The following is a 25,804-nucleotide window of genomic DNA, read 5'->3' as shown; positions in this document are numbered from 1 at the left end:
TTTATTCAATTTCTCCGTTACAATACTTTACAGACTTGCTGTCATAGTCACCCTCCTGTGTGTAACGTGCACTATGTTCACAGCTTGAGTTGCAAAACATAAGCATGAGGAATTAAACACTGGAATGATGTGACTGAATCCACAGGAACAATAAATTAATGTTAGAAAATGCATGTTTTGAATTCAAAAACAACACAAGCCAACCACTGGTCCTTGGCAGCTTGGACTAAACAAGGCACAGATTAACTTAGTTTGATGAGTCTCACAGGTTTGCACTGCAGGTTTTCCAGTGACGACATCAGGTCCCGAACACTCTTGTGATGGCAGAGGTTTTGGTGTCATTTTGTTCAAACCTCATGCTTACAATGAATATAATTTGCACATAATTATTCTATTAATAACTCGTGCCTTTTGATTGGGCATGGCACTGTACAATACGATTGTGTAAAGTTTAAGTACAAAATTGATACCATCATCAAACGGCAGGTAACATTCCTCCATTTTTACTGAAGTTTTTCTCTCGACTACTGAAGGCACCAACTATTGCTGGGGAATGGTTCTACATCCACCAGCAGCACAAGCTGCCAATCTTTACAGAGCATTCTAGGCAACGAACGTCACCAGGCTATTTAACCATCGACGACATTGCAACCGAGCTCAATTCCGTCACACATGTGCACTTTTCAGTCGGGCATCCTGGATGGAAATCAGGAGCAGGAACCTGCTCGATTTGCTCACCGTTTCCAAGCCAGGAGCATTGAGGCCTACCTCTAATTCAGCACAGATCAGGGATGGAATGTGGGATCTTCCTGGTGTATATGGCTCAGTACCATACCAACGCATTCACAGACTGAGCCAATTGATACAGTTATGTATATTGGAAGTAATTTGGATAAGTACAATATTCAAACGTGCTGGGGTTTCTGAAGTAATTGAAGATTGAGACACACGCTTCATGAGAATGAGATCCTTGTGCTCTGTGTCACCTTTCTTTTGACATTATAGCTAATTCCATAAAGCTTAAGGCTGAAAGTTTGCATTCACAAACAAAACTATATTCGAGCCGTGGGAGTGGTTTGTAAAATTCTGGGAGGATCCAAGCTTGCTTTGGGGAGTTTTATAACCTGCAGCTGCATAAAAAGGACAAGTAGGCGCTACCAAACTGCAGGAGCGCTGAGTGTAGAGTGCCTACCTCCCTCAGTAGAGCTTGGATATCGAGGCACAAACCTCGGAGATGAAACTGGTCCAATCGGTTCATTATCACAAGCTGCATTTAACTCACTGAGTAATTGCAACTCTGCCTCCATTAAAACTAACTAAACACATTTAAACCTGAATGCCTAAGCAAGAAGCCAATGCCCCTTACTACTAGTAACCTGTAAAGGCAACTATTTCAGCTTTATCCTTTTCTCTCGGCATTTGTAAACACAATATTTTAGGAGTGGAATGATGTGGATACTACCATCTACACAGCATGCATTGCAACGTTAGCCTTCAAACTTACTGAAGACAGTTGCAAGGATATAATTACATGATATGTATCATGATCAGGCTGCTAACACTAAGTGCAGCGAAGTGATTTAAGGCCAAGCATCGCAGGAGCCTACCACAGTTACAAATGTTAACCTCATGGGGGTCCCACATCTGCTGTCAGGCAGTTGATGCTGAACGTTTCCAGAGTTTTATCACAGTACAGACACGATGACACGGTGTGCTGCAGAATTAACATGGGGTTGCTATTGAAGCAGGGATACTTGGGTATTTAGCCTTACTCATGGTTGATGTACAACTTCTAATTTCTTGAGCAAGACAGCAGTGCTCGGAATACCCGATTCTAATTTTCCAAATATCAGCTGACAGACCACAATATAAACTGGTCAGGCTAGCATATCAGAGATGTCATCAAGCTTTTCCTTCCTTGCTTTGTAAAACCAGAGTGGTGACTCTCCACCTCGTCAGTAAGCTCGACATAGGACCCAACAGCTTTATTTTACTAACTCAGCATGAAAAGTCAACAGAGCATCTGATAGTTCAAAGTTCACAATATACTGGCGCTAAGCCCATGGGTGTCTAGAAATCTGCATTGGGTTTAGTAAGCATCCCTATATGTGATTTGAATGGTCATATTCAAGTCCACTGCCCCGTTGGGTTGTGAACTGGAGGGAGATGAAGATTAATATGCTCACATCAACCTTCATTTTCTGAAGTCTAATATTCGGTAGGTCCTGCCTGATACAAAGAGCTGGGTCTGGAATGTCTCTACTGATGGGTGGCCCACGGTTGACTAATGGTAAAAGGTCTAAGGACAATTTGCTGTAACCACTTCATGATCTGAAGAGTCAAAGAGACAAGAAGCATCTTTAGAATTGCATCTCGGGTGAGGGGATGCTAGTGCTGGGAATGGAACACTTTCTATTTTGGCTAACGTGTCAGCATCGAGTGCTCACAGATCAGGTACAACATGGGTTAGATGAAGAGTAAAGCACCCTCTGCACTTTTCCCCACCATGTGCCTCCACCCAAATGCACTACTGTGCCATTTTTCCAATTCATGCACTGGCCATTCAAGAGTGAGATTATCATCAGGGGCAGTTTTGTGGCTGTAGGATTGGGATTATGTTGGCAATACACGATGTACTTGGGCAGAGATGAGATTTTCAACTCCACAGTCTGGGGTGGATTAGAGCCCAGGTTCCAGAAGTGAAATAGCATCTCAGATATTACATCACCTATTTCTTGAAATGTAACTTCCAGTCTTGTGCTCATTATGACTGGTGAAAGTGACCAGTAATAGTGACTCTCCTTGGTCCACCAATGTAAATCAAGCATTGTGATGTGAGCAGGATATATAGAACACAGGGAGAGGGAAGAATACAGTGAGTCTGGAAGCTCAACAATAGTAGACAATCGACAATAATGTAGATGTAAATCTGATGTAGAGAAAGAGACGCGAACACACAATCCCAAATAGTCTACGAAAAGCAGGAATTATGTAAATTACAGACCAGAAACATCAATCACAGGGAATGAAGTACAGAAAACAAAGTGAATTCTATCCTTTGGAAATGGTGTGTGTGTGTGTGTGTGTGTGTGTGTGTGTGTGTGTGAGAGCGAGAAAAGTGATGCTGGGCAGCCACTAGTGCTGCAGGCATGGCCATCGGCCCTAAAGATATTTGAAGAGTGCCCTGCATTGTTCTACCAGGAGCTTTATGCCAGAATCCAGGCTCCAACCCGAGGTAGGCCCCACTACTGAACAGTCCTGAGCGCTGAGTTCAACCCAGTGTCCAGGTTACTTGGCTATTAGGCTGCGGCCAATTAAATGCCTGACTTGAGAATTCCCTCATACCAATCCCACTGACATTATGAGCCATGTTTGGGGCAGGGGGAGGTTCTGTCCTAACCGGGCTCTGATGGAAACGCATGGCCTGGCCCTGAGCTGGGAGCCGGTGTACTCAGGCCGGGGCCGGGAGCCGGTGTACTCAGGCTGGGGAGCTGGTATCCCAACCAATTTCCCAATGGTCACACTGCCTTCCCGACTGACGTACTCCAGGAGCGTGCTGCTGGCCTACTGCAAAAATTCAGGGCCGCATCTAATTAGAGTTCACAGAATAGAACAGCTAGTAAGAAGCAGATGAAGTTTTCCCAGAAAACTGAATGGATTGGAAGTTATTTTGAGTTTGTACATCGTTGGTCTTGGGAGGGCCACAACCCAAACCTAGGGCTTAAAGAAAAGCAGCAGCTGCATGTTGGATGGTGCATCTGTGATTAAAATGACATTGATATAGGTGGATACGCTATACTTAGATCAGAGGCCAACTTAATCTCAAACTCTCCAAGGGGTGCCATGCCATGATGGGTCATGAAATGGTTCAGAAAATGGGAGAAGTGGAGTTACGCATCTTGGCCGGGGGTGGGGGGGGGGGGGAGAAACAGGAAATGAAGGGGAGGAAGAGAGTGCCACAAGTATGCTAGAGATTAAGTGCGATCGGTACCATATTAAGTAGCCACCAACTTAAAGCCGACATCTTGGAAATTCTACAACCTATGGTTAAGATTGCAAAGGAGAGTCCAGGCTAATGAAAATGGTTACGACACTAAGGATAGAAGAGGGCCAGGAACGGAGATTCTTGGAGCAGAACGTATCATGCATAGATACACAACACCAAAAAAAGGCCAAATATGTGGGATAAAGACTGAAGAAAAGGGAAGAGAGACTAGCACAGAGATCTCCTGAAAACAAATGATAAGAAAGAAGTCAAATAAATATTGGGTTCAAATCCGGTGGTGATGTATAAGCTGGACTGTCAGATGATGATGAGGACCTTGGCACCTCTGTTCAAAAGTAGTGGGTTACGGTCAGTGGGTTCGGTGGGTCAAGGCCGCAGAGGTTGAACAGACAGTGTGTAAATGGGGAGACTGGGTGAAGCTAGGAAGGTTGGAGAGACTGTGAGTAGGTCAGGTCAGGAGGGGCTCAATCCGAGTGAACACTCCGAGTAAAGAGTGACAGAGTGACTCACAGATTCAATAATCCAAACTCGGAGTTCCTAAATCGATACTGCAGTCACCATTTTGAAAATCCTTCATTCAACAGATACCTACATTAAGCAGATAATAGATTTCTCATTCTATTAACGAGGCTTAATGTTAATTAAGCAGCTCCTCTATATGCCGCACAGCTACAGACCCTGATAAAGTAACAAGCAATCTCTATATGGCCCTCTTCATGGAATAAACAACTTATCTAAGTCATGGGACGTAATTGCTGTTTAAAACTTCAGCTGTGGTTGTTGAACACCCAATTGTCAATGTTTCCAAATTGGGATGAACGACAAGCAGTTTGCCTCCCTGTGGGACGCTTAAAGGCAGTTTCTAATTCAGTCCTCATTGAGATAAGGGTTGTTAGTGCCTGGAATGGAATACTTTAGTTTCAGGTACACGCTGTCAGTATCGTGTATACCCAGTGCAGACACAGCACTCATCAGATGCAGGTTAAAACTCTCCTCTACTCTGCCCCAACCTAAACACCTCCCATCACACAGTGTGGCAACTTTCCAATTCTCAAACCAGCCATCCTGTGGCACTTTGATTAGTGGAACTGCCAAGTTAGAGGCATTTTTCTACTATAGGTCCATGCCTACTAGAAGCTGGGTGGCGCTGCCCAGATGTCTTCACACATTACCCCCAAAGCAGGTTTTTCTGTATCCAGAGTTTGAGCAGCAACTCTGTCCTGCAAATGCAGGATTCACTTATCTACAAATCTCATGTCAGGTGACCTGGGCACGGAGGAACCATGAGCACCCCTGTGGAAATAGCCACTTATACCAATATCCTATATACTGTATTTGTCCTTTCTGGGTCCAACTGGATGTGGCCAGCTATTTACATTACTTGAGTCTTGCTGTCTGGTGAAATGTTAAAGCTGAAAGGTCAGCCTGCAGGATTATAAATAGCACAGTGATGTACTTGCAGGTTTGACTGCGCCCAGTATGCAGATGAAATGTGTGGTTTCGTGGAGGTGGTCAGCTGAACATCAGCATGCTTGTAGGTTATACTGTAATGGCTCAGCTTCCTGCTCAGTAGGGCCGGTTCGCATGGTTTCCAGGAGTGTCTCTTTGCTTCTTGAATGATTCTGAAAGAAGGAATGATTGATCTGTTCCAGGTCAGAGGTGAGAGCAAGGTGCATCTCCAGGTGCAGTTTCAGGGCTAATAACCACTGCTCCAGCTTCATAAAGGATGGCCTGCGGAAAAGAATCAAGAGCATCAGGACCAGGGTGATGGGCCGGTTACCATGGCAACACAGTGGCCTCTGGAAGAGGTCGTGAAAATGCAGTTCAAATGCTACAGTTCAACAAATATATAGTTTGAAATTAATTCACCAACACTCAAATCTTCCCACTCATTGAAGGAGGGAACCCCAGCCTTGGGTGCCTGTCAACATAAGAACATAAGAAATAGAGCAGGAGTACGCCATTCAGCCCCTCGAGCCTGCTCTGCCATTGAGTAAGATCATGGCTGATCTGATCTGATTTCAGCCTCAACTCCACTTCCCCGCCCGCTCCCCATAACCCTTTATTCTCTTATCACTCAAAAATCTGTCTATCTCCACCTTAAATATATTCAATAACCCAGCCTCCACAGCTCTCTGGGGCAGAGACTTCCACAGATTCATGACCCTCTAAGAGAAGAAATTTCTCCTCGTCTCAGTTTTAAATGGGCGACACCTTATTCTGAGACTATGCCCCCTAGTTCTAGATTCCCCCACGAGGGGAAACTTCCTCTCTGCATCTACCCAGTCAAGCTCTCTCAGAATCTTATACATTTCAATAAGATCACCTCTCATTCTTCTAAACTCCAATGAGTATAGGCCCAACCTGCTCAACCTTTCTTCATAAGACAACCCCTTCATCTCAGGAATCAACCTAATGAATCTTTTCTGAACTGCCTCCAAAGCAAGTATATCCCTCCTTAAATACAGAGACCAAAACTGTACACAGTACTGCTCTAGGTGTGGCCTCACCAATACCCTGTATAGTTGTAGCAAGACTTCTCTACTTTTATACTCCATCCCCCTTGGAATAAAGGCCAACATTTAATTTGCCTTCCTAATTACTTGCTGTACCTGCATGTTAACGTTTTGTGTTTCATGTACAAGGACCCCCAGATCCCTCTGTACCTCAGCATTTTGTAATCTCCATTTAAATAATAATTTGCTTTTTTATTTTTCCTACCAAAGTGGATAACTTCACATTTTCCCACATTATAATCCATCTGTCAATTTTCTCCCACTCACTTAACCTATCTGTATCTCTTTGTAGATGCTTTGCGTCCTCCTCATAACTTGCTTTCCCTACCCATCTTTGTACCATCAGCAAATTTGACTATATTACACTCGGACCCTTCATCCAAATCATTAATATAGATTGTAAATAGTTGCGGCCCCAGCACTGATCCCTATGGCATCCCACTAGTTACAGTTTACTAACCTGAAAGTGACCCATTTATCCAGACACTGTTTTCTGTTAGTTAGCCAATCCTCTATCCATGCTAATATGTTACCCCCAACCCAGTCAAACTTTTGCATTTATTTGCAAAACTACCAAACCTGCCCGTCCTCATTATGCAAGCTTGGGAGTAGCTGACCTCCCTGCCTCTCCCAGAAATGGTTGCTGGATTATTGAGGTTCAAACCAGTCCCTGACAGATTGAGGGAAGAGATGAACCAGTGAGAGGAAGCCGAATGGGGAAACTAAACTAGATTTTTCCCAAAATTCATTGTGTTTAATTCCAAGAGTTCGACACAAGTTTGTGTACATGAATGCAAATGCAAAAACCTAGCCAAACATATTAGTTTGTAAAAGCTTTTCCATGTGCACTATTGTGTAAGTTAGTATTAGGAAGTATTTATAGCACAGAAACAGGCCATGTGGCACAACAGGGGATTAAACCAAAGAAAATGTGGTTATGATGTTAATTTTAAATGGCCAGAGGCACAGAGGTGGGAAAGTAACCAGAAATACCAATAAAACTAACAACAGTCCCTACAACACTCAGCATCTGAGAAAGCCACCAGCCAAACCGTTCCACTCAATTCCTTCTACTCCAACTGTCAGGTCTTGGGCTGTTGTAGACTAACTGGTAGAGATTAATTGCTATGATTAGTCAATAACTCCATTATCATTGTATCATGCAACTACCAGAATGGTAGAAGGCAAACTAGATCGACCGGTTACTTTGTTTTCCTTTCCTCTTTTTTTTTTTTACAACCCTCCGTTTTTTTCTTTCCCAGAGCAGCTAATGATGATTCTGCCATTCACACCCCATCTAGACTCATCTTTTATTTCTTAACTTGTTCCATTACCATCTCATTTTTGTCTCTTAAATCTCGTCTGCCTTCCACCCAATCACAGACCTTCCCTTTTGTTATTTCCTCCCCTCTCCCTTTCACTGCCCCTGTTACATCTCAAATTTTTCCAGTTCTGACGAAGGGTCACAGACCTGAAACATTAACTCTGTTTCTCTCCACAGATGCCACCTGACCTGCTGAGATTTCCAGCATTTTCTGTTTTTATTGCAGATTCCAGCATCCACAGTATTTTGCTTTTGTAGATAGACATTAGGGTCTCTTGTCTAGCAATTCCTAGGTTCCTAACTGCAGTGCCAGCCAAACTGTTCCATATTAAATGTTGGTAGTGCACTACATACAAGCCTTTTCACCCCAAGCACCGCTCGGGCCCTTCCAGCCAACTTCAAGCAAACCCAGGCACCCCAAGTGCAGGGTCATTCCACCGACGTAAACTAGACGTGATCCAAAACTCAGCAACCCACACCAAGTCCCATTCACCCATCACCCCTGCGCTTTCTGACCTACATTGGCTCCCGGTTAAACAACGCCTCGATTTCAAAATTCTCATCCTTGTTTACAAATCACTCCATGGCCTCGCCCCTTCCTATCTATAATCTTTTTCAGCCTCACAATCCCCAGATGTCTGCCCTCCTCAAATTCTGCCCTCTTAAACATGTCTCATTATAACTGCTCAACTATCGGTGGCCATGCCTTCAGCTGCTTGGGCCCTAAGCTCTGGAACTCCCTCCCTAAACCTCTCCACCTCTCCACCTCTCTTTCCTCCTTTAAGACGCTCCTTAAAACCTACCTTTTTAACCAAGCTTTTAGTTATCTGCCTTAATTTCTTCTTTTGTGGCTCGGTGTCAAATTTATCTGTTTTGTCTTATAACACTGCTGTGAACCGCCTTGGGACGCTTTACTACGTTAAAGGCGCTATACAGGTTGAAACTCTCTTATCCGGCTCCCTCGGGACCTGGCCTGTGCCGGACAAGGGATTGTGCCGGATGAGGGGAGGTTTATGTTAAATTGGATGGTACAGATACTGAGCAAGGGGATATTGGGGCTGGCTGGCTTGGGGCTGGGAGTGTGGCAGAGAGATCATGGGAGGGGGGAGGGGGGAGGGGAGGGGGGTGGCGGTGGATCGCAGGGTCAGGCCAGCAAGGAAGGACTTCAATTTGTTCATGTCGGAGCGACCGGGAATGGTGCCGGACGAGGGGTGGTGCCGGATAAGGGAGTCTTGGGATAAGGGAGGTTCAACCTGTATAGGTAAGTTATTATTATCTCTGTAATCTCCTCCAGCCCCACAACCCCGAGATGTTTGCGCTCCTCTAATTCTGCCTTCTTGATCATCCCAGATTATCATCGCTCAACTATTGGTGGCCATGCCTTCTGTTGCCCGGGCCCCAAGATCTGGAACTCCCTGCCTAAACTCTCCGCCTCTCTACCTCTCCTACCTCCTTCAAGACGCTCCTTAAAACCTACCTCTTTGATCCAAGCTTTTGGTCACCTGCCCTAATTTCTCATTATGCAGCTTGGAGTCAAATTTTTAAATCTCATAATACTCCTGTGAAGTGCCTTGGGACGTTTCACTACGTTAAAGGCGCTATATAAATACAAGTCCAAACCCTTACATCCCAATTGCAGGGTCATCCAAACCCTTACATCCCAATTGCAGTGTCATCCAAACCCTTACATCCCAATTGCAGTGTCATCCAAACCCTTACATCCCAATTGCAGGGTCATTCAAATTCTTATTCATCAAACCATGGTGTCATCCACAATCTTCCCTAGTTGGGCTTTATACAAACCCTTGCACTTTAATCCTTAGCACCTTCCAACCTACTGCAGCAGCATTCAATCTCGCCACCCATCCCCCCAACCCCAACTTTACTCATTCAAACCCTTCCATTCCAACTTGAAACTATTCAAATCTTTCTATCTCCAACCTCAGCCCAACTCTATCCATCCCAAGACCTTCCACTTCATACATTAACTCTCAGTACCTCCAAACAACCCTTTAACACCTCAACCCTCAGCTCCACCCAAACCCTTACACCTTAGATCATTGTGTGACAGACTCGCCTCTTTTCAGGATCCAGGTCGCAGCACATGACTGCAATTGGAAAGAAGGCAGCTGGACATTCTTCAGGACAGTATCGATCCAAGAAAACCGGGACATTCAGACCAAAGTTCGATGACCTGGGCAGATAATCTGGGTCTGCGTTTACTCTACCAATCAGCTGGAAGTAAAAGGATGAACACATTAGGAAGGAAGCTGCTGCCCTCAGTGAGCCCATGCCAGTGTCATAGTGTCATACTGGAGAGAATCCATTCATAATAGTGGGTACATTCTGCCTTCAGCTCACGGGCTTCATCATAGACTGGTCAATCAGTACTGTGGAACGAACTGCTCAGAGACTTGACTTCTAAAACCGAGACCAACAGAGCTCTTTGTACAGCAGTCCCCGTGAGTATTATAGTGCGTAATAACTAAAGACAGAAGGATATGGGGGTGCATGGGTTTCAGGAACAATTTACCTCTTCATAACCAATGCGGTCACGAGGATTTCGCTCAAGTGAAACAGTAGGTGCATCTGATCTTGTCTGCATTGGTTTTATTTGAACTGTCGGAAACCCCTGGCTTAGTACAGATGGATCCCTTTCAAATCTGGGTTGAGTGACAATGTTGAGCTGTGTCACACCAGTGTGAAGTAGTGGTTGGTACAGGTCTGCCTCTGGTGGGAACACTGAGCGATGGATTAACGCTAGTGCCATCCATTAAAGCATTAAAAGGCAGAACGCAACTGGCACAAGGGAACTTTTCTCAAAATATATTGGTACCGTTACCAGGTCCTACCATCGTGGAGCCTCCATTTCCCTACAAACAGAAGCCCTTGAAAAATCCAAGTTCCAAACATCTTTTTCTCATGCACATAACGCAAAGCAAGACCACACAGTATGTCTTTCAGCACTTTTTACTTCCTTCAACCTCGCTGCCTGGGGAAAGTCTCCTCCCACTCCAGGTGCAATTATCTTTTAAAGGGGAGGTTCTTAAAGGGCCATACCCTTCCTCTGGAATCAGGGCCCTCATCAGCCTGTGGCTGATATATCGGCCCTCAGACTGCCCTGCTACCCCACTCACCAAACTACCCTGTTACAGTACCAATACACAAAATAATCTTAGTGACAACACAGACAATGGCGTGAGCCTCAATCAAAAAGGAGGGGACATGCTGTGAAACCACGCAACAATCTGGTAGGAATTCTCCACATGACTGAATTTACAGAACAGATGGATCGGAAAATTGCCATGAAGATGGTTTCCTTGTCTTTAATCTCTTAACAAGCAGTCAAGAGCAGAGCAGCAGCTACTCAGTTTAATGTCTTACCTCACACAGCATAATCCCAAATGAAAAGATGTCAACTTTCTCATCATAGCTTTTTCCTGAGAAAATAAAAATAGATCAGTGAAGATCACTACCAGAGAATACCAGTGAACATCAGGGAGTACCACCAAGCACCACAGAGTACGATCAAGAAATATAAAAATAGATTGCAAGAGCCTTTACAAGTATGTAAAAAGGAAGAGAGTAGTAAAAGTAAGCGTTGGTCCCCTTGAGGCTGAGACAGGTGAAATTATAATGGGCAAGGCAATGGCAGAGACTTTAAACAAATATTTTGTATCTGTCTTTACAGTAGAAGATACAAAATGCACACCAAAAATAGTGGGGAATCAAGGGGCGAATGAATGTAAAGAACTAAAAGTAATTAAAATCAGGAGAGAAAAAGTTCTTGAGAAGCTGACAAATCCCCTGGAGGTGATGGCCTACATTTTAGGGTTTTAAAAAAAAGAGGTGGCTGCAGAGATCGTGGATGGTTTGGTTGTGATCTTCCAAAATTCTCTAGATTCTAGAATGATTCCCAGCGGATAACAAATGTAACACCACTATTCAAGAAAGGAGGAAGAGAGAAAAGAGAACTACAGGCCAGTTAGCCTGACATCAGTCGTCGGGAAAATGCTGGAATCCATTGTTAAGAAAGTGGTAACAGGGCATTTAGAAAATCATAATATGATTAGGCGGAGTCAACATGGTTTTATGAAAGGGAAATCGTGTTTAATTAATTTATTAAAGAGTTTTTTGAGGATATAACTAGCAGGGTAGATATAGGCGAACCATTGGATGTAGTATATTTGAATCTCCAAATGGCATTCAAGAAGGTGCCACATAAAAAAGGTTGTTATGCGAGACAAGGATATATTAACATGGATAGAGGATTGGTTAACGGACAGAAAACACAGAATAGGAATAAACAGGTAATTTCCGGTTAGCAGGCTGTAACTAATGGGGTGCCATAAGAATCAGTGCTTGGGCCTCAGCTATTTACAATCTATATTAATATTAATGAAGATTTGGCCAAAGTGGACTGGAAACAGCTACTTGAAGGTAAACCAGTGTCAGAGCAGTGGGAGGCATTCAAAGAGGAAATAGTGAGGGTTCAGGGCAAGTATGTTCCCTTAAAGAAAAAGGGTGGGACTAACAAATCTAGAGCACCCTGAATGTCAAGAAGCATACAGGGTATGATAAAGGAAAAAAGGGAAGCTTATGACAGATACCGAGGGCTCAATACTGCAGAAACCCAAGAGTAGTATAGAAAGTGCAGGGGCGAAACCAAAAAGGAAATTTGGAAAGCAAAGAGAGCATGAAAAAATATTGGCAAGTAAAATCGCGAAAAACCCAAAGATGTTTTATAAATACATTGAGAGCTAGAGGATAACTAAAGAAAAAGTGGGGCCTATTAGAGACCATAAAGGTACCCTGTGTGTGGAGGCAGAAGATATGGGTATGGTTCTTAATGAATACTTTGCATCGGTTTTCAAAAATAGAGGGACGATGCAGACATTGCAATCAGGGAGGAGGAGTGTGAAATATTAGATGAACAGTGAGAGAGCATGTATTAAGGGGTTTAGCATCTTTGAAAGTGGATAAATCTCCAGGGGCCCAGATGAAATGTATCCCAGGCTGTTAAGAGAAGCAAGAGAGGAAATAGCAGAGGCTCTGACCATCATTTTCCAATCCTGTCTGTGTACAGGTGTTGTTTCAGAGGACTGGAGGACTGCTAATGTGGTACCTTTGTTCAAGAAGGGAGAAAGGGATAGACCGAGTAATTACAGGCCAGTCAGCCTAATCGCAGTGGTGGGAAAATTATTGGAAAAAATTCTGAAGGACAGGATAAATTTTAATTTAGAAAGACACGGATTAATAAAGGACAGTCAGCATGGATTTGCTAAGGAAAGGTCGTGTCTGACTAACTTGATTGAATTTTTTGAGGAGCTAACAAGGAGGGTCGATGAGGATAATGGGTTTGATGTAGTGAATATGGATTTTAGCAAGGCTTTTGATAAGGTCCCACATGGCAAACTGGTCACGAAAGTAACAACCCATGGGATCCAAGGCAGAGTGGCAAGTTGGATCCAAAATTGGCTCAGAGTAGGAAGCAAAGGGTAATGGTTGATGGGTGTTTTTGTGACTGGAAGGATGTTTCCAGTGAGGTTCTGCAGAGCTCAGTGCCCTTGCATTTTGTGGTATACATCAATAATCTAGACTTGAATATAAGGGTTATGATTAAGAAGTTTGCAGATGATACAAAAATTGGCTGTGTGGTAGATAATGAAGAAGGTGTAGACTGCAGGAAGATATCAATCTATTGGTCAGGTGGGCAGAACTGTGGCCAATGGAATTCAATCCAGAGAAATGTGAGGTAATGCATTTGGAGAGAATAACAAGGGAATACACAATAAATGATAGGACACTGAAGTGTAGAGAAACAGCGTGCATGTCCACAGATTCTTGAAGGTAGCAAGACAGGTAGATAAGGTGGTTAAGAAGTCATACGGAATACTTACATTCTATTCCTCAACTAATAAAGGCAAGAGCAGGGAGATTATGCTTGAACTGTACAAAACACTGGTTAGGCCACAGCTGGAGTGCTGTGTGCAGTTCCAGTCACCACATTACAGGAAAGATGTGATTGCACTAGAGAGGGTACAAAGGAGATTTACGAGGATGTTGCCTGGACTGGAGAATTTTAGCTATGAGGAAAGATTGGATAGGCTGGGTTTGTTTTCTTTGGAACAGAGAAGGCTGAGGGGAGACCTAATTGAGGTGTATAAAATTATGAGGGGCCTAGATAGAATGGATAGGAAGGACCTATTCCCCTTAGCAGAAGGGTCAATAACCAGGAGGCATTGAGTTAAAGTAAGTGGTTGGAGATTTAGAGACAATTTGAGGAGAAATGTTTTCACCCAGAGGATGGTGGGGGTCTGGAACTCACTGCCTGAAAAGGTGGTAGAGACAGAAACCCTCATAGCATTTAAAAAGTACTTGGATATGCACTTGGAAGTGCCGTAACATACAAGGCTACGGACCCAAGAGCTGGAAAGTGGGATTAGACTGGATAGCTCTTTGTCGGCTGGCACGGACACAATGGGCCGAATGCCCGCCTTGTGTGCTGTAAATTTCTATGATTCTATGAAGGGACCGAGTGCAATGCATCCAAGTTTGCTGACAATACAAAGTTAGGTGGGAAAGTAAGCTGTGAGGAGGAATGTAAAGAGCCTGCAAAGGGATATAGACAGGTTAAGTGAGTGGGTAATAAGGTGGCAAGTTGAGTATAATATAGGGAAATATGAGGTTATTCACTTTGGTAGGAAGAATAGAAGGTGAGAAACTATTGACAGGGTAGATGCCGAGAGGTTGTTTCCCCTGGCTGGAGAGTCTAGAACTAGGGGGCATAGTCTCAGGGTAAGGGGTTGGCCAGTTAAGATTGAGACGAGGAGGAATGTCTTCACTCAGAGGGTTGTGAATCTTTGGAATTGCCTACCCCAAAGGGTTGTGGATGCTCAGTCATTGATTATATTCAAGGCTGAGATTGATACATTTTTGGACTCCAGGGGAATCGAGGGATGCTGAGATCGGGCGGGAAAGTGGACTGAAGTCGAAGATCAGCCATGGTCTTATTGAATGGCGGAGCAGGCTTGAGGGCCCGCATAAGAACATATGGTCTACTGCTGCTCTTAATTCTATGTTTCATGTCCCACGGAGGACCAGAGAGCACTGCTGGACAGCAAACAGTACAGCAAGTACCAGAAAGTAACAGAGGACCAGACAGCACGAGAGAGAAGTGCTGAATGCTGGATACTGGCAACAGTACACAGAAGCACGGATACGCTATAAATAGTATTGAAGGGAACTACTTGAGCATCACCTTCTGTCTCACTCATATACACACAGGCTGATGCTCTTCCCCTGCTCTGCCTGTAGTCAGGAATCATTAGTGTACGGCTGAACTGTCTGCAACTGGTTGAGAGGGGAGAGTGTTAGAGACTCTCCGAGCACTTGGATAGCACATATTTAACTTTACACATGGGCGACCCAAAACCAGGAACAACTTTCCACCACGGGTCACCACACAGGACAGCAAATGTGTGGCCAGCCAGGAGGGATAAGAGTCTTTCCTCTAGAACACTGATTTGATCAACTTAATTTGAGCCATCCCTGTTGAAGATGCAGTGTCGACACCTGCTCCTGACCAGTACTGGAAGATCATTTTCAAATACAGGTCATTGTGCTGTGTGAAAAGACCCACCCAGTTGCTCTGAGGCCCATTGGGTAAAGCCACGGTCAGATGTACGGTCTGAGCCACCAGACACGAAAGCTCCAGGTCTGATCCCATCTGTGCTGAATGGAAGCTGTGCTCGGAAGGGGAAAAGAAAAAAAATAAATCAGCTGGAAGACGCTCATTCCTGATCACAGACTCCCCTGTGGGGAAGAATTGACTTGTGGAGGTTATGCGAGGAAAGGATCATGTCCTGAGCTGCTGAATGGCTTACTGATGTTCACTTCCTTGCTCACATGGTCCAATCTCAGCAACACTGAGCACCCAAGGAGAGATGGATGGATAACTGGGGAAAAGATATCCTCCCCTCTATTACATGCTCACCGTTAATCATCTCCGGAGCCATCCAGTAAGGGTTTCCCACCACAGTGTAGCGCTTCTTCCTGTCTGGCTTCCTCATGGTGGGCAGGTTTCCTGGTGACTGATTGTCTGTCTGCTTCGCATCGTCAATCATTAGTCGAGACAATCCAAAATCTGCCACCACGACAGTTTTATTCTGAAATACGAGACAGGAATTGATGGGAAAGTCCACATACGCAATCTGACGGGGTCCGCCTTCACTCAGGACCCCCCCCGGACAGGATCCGCCATCATCAGGTCACCCCCCTCCTCCTCCCCTCCCCCATCACCCAGGACCCCCTGTTGAAAGGGACCGACATCACATGGGACCCCCCCCCCTTCACCCCTCCCTCCCTGACAGGACCCGCCATCGCCCAGGATCCCCTCATTGACAGGGTCCTCCAGTGTCCAGGAACCCCCCCGCCCCACAACAGACCGTCGCCCAGAACCCCCTGCTGGGAGGGGCCGACATCGCATGGGAGCCCCTCGCCCTCCCCCGACAGGACCCGCCATCGCCCAGGGACTTTGACCTGGCCAGGAAAGGTGTTATTGGCCGTGGGGAAGGAGCATTGATTTTGTGCAGGTCCAGTAGGCTGTAATATCACAAAGGACTATTCAGCACAGTTCTGTGGGAAATGCTACATCTTCTGTCCCCCACTTTCAACAGAAATCGCTCTCTCCCATTCGACCAGGTTTCATTGATGCTTACCTCACGCACTAGGCAGTTATGAGAGTTCAAATCTCGATGGATAATATTCATGGAATGCAGATAGCACTGAAATCAGAAAGAGAGAGAGAGAGAGAGAGAGAGAGAGAGCGCAAAATGAAGAGTATTTAAATAATTATCATTTCTCCTTTAGTTTATTCAGCGACGCATTCACTTTTCTACAGCGCGGAAGACAGGCGGACAAACCGAGAAGATCGGGGGCGGAGGTTCCCTTAGCTGCAGTGCCCAGCCCTCTGGCACACTGCCAAAACCTTCTACAGAGCAACTGTCCCCACATCACACAACCACTTTGCTGTTGGATCGCAGTGCATCGGCACTAGTCTTTTGGTGGAATTATAAAAATGAACCAAAAAAAGACAAGGGACATAGAAACATAGAAAATAGGTGCAGGAGTAGGCCATTCGGCCCTTCGAGCCTGCACCGCCATTCAATGAGTTCATGGCTGAACATGCAACTTCAGTACCCCATTCCTGCTTTCTCGCCATACCCCTCGATCCCCCTAGTAGTAAGGACTACATTTAACTCCTTTTTGAATATATTTAGTGAATTGGCCTCAACAACTTTCTGTGGTAGAGAATTCCACAGGTTCACCACTCTCTGGGTGAAGAAGTTTCTCCTCATCTCTGTCCTAAATGGCTTACCCCTTATCCTTAGACTGTGACCCCTGGTTCTGGACTTCCCCAACATTGGGAACATTCTTCCTGCATCTAACCTGTCTAAACCCGTCAGAATTTTAAACGTTTCTATGAGATCCCTTCTCATTCTTCTGAACTCCAGTGAATACAAGCCCAGTTGATCCAGTCTTTCTTGATATGTCAGTCCCGCCATCCCGGGAATCAATCTGGTGAACCTTCGCTGCACTCCCTCAATAGCAAGAATGTCCTTCCTCAAGTTAGGAGACCAAAACTGTACACAATACTCCAGGTGTGGCCTCACCAATGCCCTGTACAACTGTAGTAACACTTTCCTGCCCCTGTACTCAAATCCCCTCGCTGTGAAGGCCAACATGCCATTTGCTTTCTTAACCACCTGCTGTACCTGCATGCCAACCTTCAATGACTGATGTACCATGACACCCAGGTCTCGTTGCACCTCCCCTTTTCTTAACCTGTCACCATTCTGATAATTGTCTGTCTCTCTGTTTTTAACCACTAAAGTGGATAACCTCACATTTATCCACATTATACTTCATCTGCCATGCATTTACCCACTCACCTAACCTATCCAAGTCACTCTGCAGCCTCATAGCATCCTCCTCGCAGCTCACACTGCCACCCAACTTAGTGTCATCCGCAAATTTGGAGATACTACATTTAATCCCCTCATCTAAATCATTAATGTACAGTGTAAACAGCTGCAGCCCCAGCACAGAATTTTGTGGTACCCCACTAGTCACTGCCTGCCATTCTGAAAAGTACCCATTTACTCCTACTCTTTGCTTCCTGTCTGAAAGTCAAACGCACTAAACCAGACTGGTGCGGTTTGAAGTGGGCACTCTCATGTATAAATACAAGTAAAAACTGAATCTAGCGGCAGGGTTACAAGAGCAGCAGTTCACACCTCTGTTCTGTCCCGATCAGAGTTTGAGAAAGATGATAGAACCAGACTTCACAGACACAAAGCTCAACTTCATTACTCTATCCTGTGATGAATCGAAGCATGGGGTGTGTGAGTCGGACGACATTTTAAACATCCATGGGTTGTCCCACCCACTTGGAACAGACACTAACAACCCCTTTGGCTGCTATCGGTCTGAATTCAGGCCAGAGGTAATTGTTCTGGTCGCAGTTCCGTTCAACCCTCCGCAACAAGACCCAGAAGCTTACCATTCCCTCAGCAATGTCCCTGGCAAAGCTCACACGATGATTCCATGGCAACTGGCTGTCCTGTTGGGAGGGAGGAATCAAAGAGGGCCCAATTAGTGTTCTCACATTTAACTTTTCATCGAACGAAAGCAACTCCCATGAAACAACTCTTCCCTGGTTATATGCTTTCTCCCACTGCTGTTACCTCAATCAGCCATACTACAGCAAACAGCTTAAGCACCAGGAGCAGAAATAAAACATGCTAAAGTTAGGAGTATGAAGGGAAGTCAGGTGGAACATGTTACCCAGAGGGTAATAAAACTGTGCAGTAAGTTACTATATAAGGACACTGAGGGGGTCAAGAGGCACTGATGTGTTTCTGGAGAGAAGGGGTTGAGTGACACAGTGAAGAAAACAGTGGGCAGGGCTCATGTATGGAAAAGGAACAGGCTTGTTGGGCCAAATGGCCTTTTCCTGTTATGATAAATTCACCTGGTATACTGCTTTCTCAGAGAAGAGCTAGAAATTGGCATGCATTGTGCCCATTTTTTCGGGGTCATGAATGGGGGTCAAAGCATATCAATTTAGCAATGGAACGGCCTGCATCCAATCTGCACAGGCGTTGGTCCCACTGCTAGTATCGTCGGTCCCAGGCACACACCTAAAATAGGCCCCTTGAATGTGCAAATGAGGGGCCAAGCACCTGTTGATGGCTCCCGTTTTAATTTGCCTCCGATGGGCGGGGCAAACAACAGGCCTGCCGCCCACCCTGCCCCCGCCTCAGGAATCTTCAGCGGCCCCAGTAGGTTGGGAAAAAGATGTACTTAATAAAAATCTTTCTTGTGGAGTTGGAGGAGCAGAAGTTCTCCTTCACCCCCGCCTCATAGTGAGTTGTGATTACCCCGCTCCCCCTCCACAGCTGCTCCAACACCATCTCTCGGGACTGACCCGGGAGTCACTGCCGGCAAGGCAGGCAGCCCAAAGATGAAGTCTTTGCTTAGGACAGCTGCCCAGAGCCACTTGGCACGACCAACCAAGAATGCTGTTGAGGCCAGAGGATCAATTTCTATCCAAAACTGGACCCGGAAATGGATCCAGACTGATTCCTACCCCAATTCCTCGGTTTCCACTTTGTGCAGAATTCTCTCGCAGTCTTTAGATTAATCAGCATTCTATGTTCAGACTGTGTGCTTGGGACAAACCGGGAGAGGCTTCCGAACCTGTTCCTCCTACATGGACAGCATTATATTTTGGTAATGCTGCCTGTACTCATGGACAGTCTGCCTACACTACAGAAAATTGGTAGCTATGACTGCTTTCACCATGACAACCATCGCAAGAAACCACTTGGCCAAAGGTTCAACGGAGCCTTCCCTGGGATACACTTCCTAGTATTACTGTGGTTCTGAACTGGAGCAATCCTGCACACCGTCCAAACAACGAGACGGTGTTCGTTCTGTCATCACTTACTAAATCTTTGATGATGCCTCTCAGTGTTCCTCCTTTGATGTACTCTGTAATGAAGTTCAGCCTCTTATCTTTATAAAGGACACCAATGAACCGGAGAACATGTGGGTGGTCGAGGCAGCGCATCACCTTAACCTGATTAAAGGAGGGAAAGGCAAGCTTTATTAATAAGCCACAAACCAGAGAGAGTATAAAATTAGCAATCCCTCCAGTCTCCTGTGATTTCACAAAACTGATCCACTCACCTCTTGCACAATAATGTTGGGAGATACTCTCAGCCATTTTGCAAACTCTCCCAATCAGATCTCAAAGCGGAGGGTTCAACACGGAACAGTGCACTCAATGTAGAGCATGTTATTAAGCATGAGCTCTCCCTGATATTGCATCATTAACTGAACCATCTAGTATGCAACTTAGCCACGCAGCCTACGACGATCCCAGTCAGAGCTTGTTGTGTATCTGTAAAGCATGCATTCTCATGTTCCGCCACCAGGGAGCGCATCCCCTGAAGTCCCAAGGAATCCCAGCATCCCTTGGGAGCACTGTATACAAGCCGGCCTCAAAGGCATGTTCCTCACTCTGGAGTGTCTTACTAAAGACTGAGGTCACTGTTACTTTAACCTCCCTGTGTGCAGTCTCATGTGTGTCAGGAACACAACAACTGGCGACGAATATAGAATCCAACGCAAAAATGCAGCAAAATGTGGGCATCCTGGAGAAGTTCTCGGAGGGTGAGGACTGGGAAGCCTATGTCGAATGGCTAGACCAGTACTTTGTAGCCAACGAGCTGGACGGAGAAGGAAGTGCTGCAAAAAGGAGAGTGGTCCTCCTCACGGTCTGCGGAGCACCGACCTACAACCTCATGAAGAATCTTCTGGCTCTGGTGAAACCCACCGATAAGTCGTATGAGGAGCTGTGTACACTGGTTCGGGAGCATCTTAACCCGAGGGAGAACATGCTGATGGCGAGGTATCGGATCTACACGTGCCAGCGATCTAAAGGTCAGGAAGTGGCGAGCTATGTCACCGAGCTAAGGCGACTTGCAGGACAATGTGAGTTTGATGGCTACATGGAGCAAATGCTCAGAGACTTTTTTGTACTGGGCATTGGCCAAGAGACCATCCTACGAAAACTTTTGACTGTAGAGATACCGACCCTCAGCAAGGTCATTGCGATAGCACAGGCGTTTATGTCCACCAGTGATAACACCAAACAAATCTCTCAGCACACAAGTGCTAGCAATGTTCCTAAATTAACTGGACTGTGTTTGCGAGCAGAAATGTACAGGGCAGAAACCAAGAGTCTGCAACTGCCAGCAGGCCTCAGGTGACCCAGATGACAGAGTCTGCAACAAGGGATAAATGCAAGGCAATTCACACCTTGTTGGCGTTGTGGAGGCTTCCATTCAGCCTATTCATGCCGCTTCAAAGGGTATGTTTGCAAGAGTTGTGGAACAATGAGGCACCTCCAACGAGCTTGCAGCTAACCACCACGTGGCAGAGGAAGATCAAAGGAATTTCGAGCCTCAGAGAGAGGAGGCAGATGCTGAAGTACACGGGGTGCACACATTTTGACGAAATGTCCACCTATATAATGCTAAATGTAAAATTGAATGGCTTACCCGTAGCCATGGAACTGGACACTGGCGCTAGCCAATCCATCATGAGTAAAAAGATGTTTGAGAGACTGTGGTGCAAAAAGGCACTCAGACCAGCCCTGAGCCCCATCCACACGAAACTGTCCTGGGCAGCGCCATGGTCAAGGTCACCTACGAGGGCACGGTGCACGAACTGCCACTCTGGATTGTCCCGGGCAATGGCCCCACACTGCTTGGAAGGAGCTGGCTGGGCAAAATCCACTGGAACTGGGATGACATCGGAGTGCTATTACATGTCGATGAGGCCTCATGTACACAGGTTCATAACAAATTTCCTTCCCTTTTTGAGCCTGGCATTGGAAACTTTTCCGGGGCGAATGTGCGGATCCACTTGGTCCCAGAGGCACGATGTGCGAGCGGTATCTCACATGATGAGGGAGAGAGTGGAAATCGAGCTGGACAGGCAGCAATGCGAGGGCATCATCTCCCCAGTGGAATTCAGCGAGTGGGCCAGCCCGATTGTTCCAGTACTCAAAAGTGATGGCACGGTCAGAATTTGCGGCAATTATAAAGTAACTATTAATCGTTTCTCGCTACAGGACCAATAGCCGCTACCTAAGGCAGACGACCTATTTGCGATGCTGGCAGGAGGCAAAACGTTCACCAAGCTCAACCTGACTTCGGCCTACATGACGCAGGAGCTGGAGGAGTCTTCGAAGGGCCTCACCTGCATCAACACGCACAAGGGACTGTTCATCTCCACCAGCTGCCCGTTTGGAATTCGGTCGGCTGCAGCGATCTTCCAGAGAATCATGGAGACCTTACTCAAGTCGGTACCACGCACGGTGGTTTTTCAGGACCACGTATTGGTCACGGGTCGGGACACCGTTGAGCACCTACAAAACCTGGAGCAGGTCCTCCAGCGACTGGATCGCGTAGGACTGCGGCTGAAGAGGTCGAAATGCGTCTTCATGGCAACAGAAGAGAAGTTTTTGGGGAGAAAGATCGCGGCGGACGGCATTAGGCTCACTGACGCCAAGACAGTGGCTATCAGTAACGCACCCAGGCCACAGAACGTCACGGAGCTGCGGTCGTTCCTGGGACCCCTCAACTATTTTGGTAACTTCCTACCGGGGTTAAGCACCCTCTTAGAGCTCCTACATGTGCTATTGCATAAAGGTGAAAACTGGGTATGGGGAAAAAACAAGTAATTGGTTTTGAGAAAGTCAGAAACATTTTATGCTCCAACAAACTGCTTGTATTGTATAATCCGTGTAAAAGACTTGTGCTAGCATGTGATGCGTCGTCGTACGGAGTCGGGTGTTTAGTACAGCAAGCTAATGTTGCGGGAAAGTTGCAGCCTGTCGCCTATGCCTCCAGGAGCTTGTCTAAGGCAGAGAGGACCCACAGCATGATTGAGAAAGAGGTATTAGCGTGTGTGTGTGTGTGTGTGTGTTCGGGAAAATGCATCAGTACCTGTTTGGCCTCAAATTTGAGCTGGAAACCGATCAAAAGCCCCTCATATCCCTGTTCGCTGAAATCAAGGGGATAAATACTAATGCATCAGCCCGCATACAAAGGTGGGCACTCACGCCATCAGCGTATAACTAGACCATCCGCCACAGGCCAGTCACCGAGAACTGTGCAGATGCTCTCAGTCGGCTACCATTGCCCACCACGGGGGTGGAAATGGCGCAGCCTGCAAACTTGTTGATGGTGGCGCAGCCCACAGACTTGTTGATGGTCATGGAAGCGTTTGAAAATGGCCCGCCAGATTAGGACTTGGACCAGCCAAGATCCTCTGCTGTCCCTAGTAAAAAAAAACTGTGTACTGCATGGGAGCTGGGCCAGCATCTCTGTTGAAATGCAAGAGTTAATCAAGCCGTTCCAGCGGCGAAAGGATGAGCTGTCCATTCAGGCAGACTGCCTGTTGTGGGGTAACCTCGTAGTGCTACCCAAAAAGGGCAGGGAGACATTCATCGCAGATCTCCACAGCACACACCCGGGTATAGTAATGATGAAAGCGATAGCCAGATCCCACGTGTGGTGGCCCGGTATCGACTCTGACTTAGACCTGTGTACGGCAATGCAGTGTGTGTGCTCAGTTGAGCAACGCACCCAGAGAGGCACCACTAAATTTGTGGTCCTGGCCCTCCAGACCATGGTCAAGGATCTATGTCGACTATGTGGGCCTGTTTCTTGGTAAAATGTTCCTGGTGGTGGTGGATACTTTTTCAAAATGGATTGAATGTGAAATAATGTCGGGAAGCACCGCCACCGCCACCATTGAAAGCCTGAGGGCCATGTTTGCCACCCACGACCTGCCTGACATACTGGTCAGTGACAATGGGTCATGTTTCACCTGTGCCGAATTTAAAGAATTCATGACCCGCAATGGGATCAAACATGTCACCTCGGCCCCGTTTAAACCAGCCTCCAATCGGCAGGCAGAGCGGGCAGTACAAACAATCAAACAGAGCCTTAAACGAGTCACAGAAGGCTCACTCCAAACCCGCCTGTCCCGAGTACTGCTCGGCTACCGCACAAGACCCCACTCGCTCACAGGAGTGCCCCCGGCTGAGCTACTCATGAAAAGGACACTTAAAACCAGACTCTCGCTGGTTCACCCCAACCTGCATGATCAGGTAGAGAGCAAGCAGCAGCAAAATGTAAACGATAGTCACGCCATTGTGTCATGGGAAATTGATCTGAATGACCCTGTGTATGTGCTAAACTATGGACAAGGTCCCAAGTGGATCGCAGGCACGGTGATAGTTAAAGAAGGGATTAGGGTGTTTGTAGTCAAACTAGACAAGAGACAAATTTGCAGAAAGCACCTGGACCAAACGAGGCTGCGGTTCACAGACTGCCCTGAACAACCCACAGCAGACACCACCTTTTTCGAGCCCACAACACACACCCAAAGGATCAACGACACCACCCCGGACCAGGAAATCGAACCCATCACGCCCAACAGCCCAGCAAGGCCAGGCTCACCCAGCAGCCCTGCAGGGCCAACAACACGCCAGCCCAGCGAGGGCACAGCCCACACACCAGAACAGACATTTGTACCGTGGCGGTCCACAGGGAAAGAAAGGCTCCCGACTGCCTCACCTTGTAAATAGTTTTCATTTTGACTTTGGGTGGGGGAGTGATGTTGTGCATCTGTAAAGCATGCACTCCCATGTTCCACCACCAGGGAGCGCATCCCCTGAAGTCCCAAGGGATCCCAGCATCCCTTGGGAGCACTGTATATAAGCCGGCCCCTAAGGCCTGTTCCTCACTCTGGAGGTGTCTTAATAAAGACTGAGGCCATTGTTACTTTCACCTTCCTTTGTGCCGTCTCATCTGTGTCAGGAATACAACAGAGCTGACTCAGCAGATCCCAGTCTGCATGTTGGGTGTGGTGCAAGTAATGTTTTTGCCCTGGGGCTAGGAAGAAAGGAAAGTTCAAACGGGCACCATGTATCCAATCTCGATCCAATAACTTCTTCCATAAAGCGCATGCCAGGATCAGGCTAGCTGTGATACCCCCCCCAACTACTGACCATACACCGGATCCATCTAAAGACATATAAACTCTCCGGCCTTCGCCCACCCTCCTTACGGCAATGGCCATAATTGCAGTTGGACAACGGTTCAACCCCCAACAGAGTACAGAGGATTATTGGGTCCCAGCCTAGTTTGCAGGACTTCTGCCAAAGCCCTGCAGACTTTCAGGACCACCATCTTCTTGCTGCTTCCCAGATGCTTCGAATTTAAAATTTCCACCAGGACCAATGAGACGCCAGTAACATTCCACCAGGACCAATGAGACGCCAGTAACATTCCACCAGGACCAATGAGACGCCAGTAACATTCCACCAGGACCAATGAGACGCCAGTAACATTCCACCAGGACCAATGAGACGCCAGTAACATTCCACCAGGACCAATGAGACGCCAGTAACATTCCACCAGGACCAATGAGACGCCAGTAACATTCCACCAGGACCAATGAGACGCCAGTAACATTCCACCAGGACCAATGAGATGCCAGTAACATTCCACCAGGACCAATGGGAAGTCAGTAACATTCCACCAGGACCAATGGGACGTCAGTAACAATCCACCAGGACCAATGGGGCGTCAGTAACAATCCACCAAGACCAATGGGGCGTCAGTAACAATCCACCAGGACCAATGGGACGTCAGTAACATTCCACCAGGACCAATGGGACATCAGTAACATGGCCAATAGAACCCACTGTACATCATAAACATCTCCAATCGAGCCAATAGTACATTAGTATCGTCTCCAATAGCATCTTCAACAGGCTGAATAGTAATATTAAAGTATTTAACCTATTTG

At 46.4% G+C, this 25,804-nt stretch overlaps 1 protein-coding gene across 1 annotated transcript in view; it reads right to left on the bottom strand.

The window, feature by feature from the left end:
- The window catches only part of limk1a (LIM domain kinase 1a), a 60,798-nt gene continuing 34,994 nt past the window's right edge, over positions 1 to 25,804 (bottom strand). The window contains exons 10-16 of the mRNA XM_070857265.1: positions 19,860 to 19,991; positions 18,411 to 18,470; positions 16,567 to 16,632; positions 15,843 to 16,014; positions 11,231 to 11,286; positions 9,924 to 10,081; positions 1 to 5,737 (exon numbers count right to left, since the gene is read on the bottom strand). Of these exons, the coding sequence (XP_070713366.1) occupies positions 5,530 to 5,737; positions 9,924 to 10,081; positions 11,231 to 11,286; positions 15,843 to 16,014; positions 16,567 to 16,632; positions 18,411 to 18,470; positions 19,860 to 19,991 (852 nt within the window). The 3' untranslated portion in view covers positions 1 to 5,529. The remainder of the gene's footprint in view (positions 5,738 to 9,923; positions 10,082 to 11,230; positions 11,287 to 15,842; positions 16,015 to 16,566; positions 16,633 to 18,410; positions 18,471 to 19,859; positions 19,992 to 25,804) is intronic.

Source organism: Pristiophorus japonicus, chromosome 16 (genome assembly GCF_044704955.1).
Source record: "Pristiophorus japonicus isolate sPriJap1 chromosome 16, sPriJap1.hap1, whole genome shotgun sequence".
NCBI classification, from domain to species: domain Eukaryota; kingdom Metazoa; phylum Chordata; class Chondrichthyes; family Pristiophoridae; genus Pristiophorus; species Pristiophorus japonicus.
Note: the sequence above shows the minus strand (reverse complement) of the source record. Positions and strands in the feature narration are given on the sequence as shown.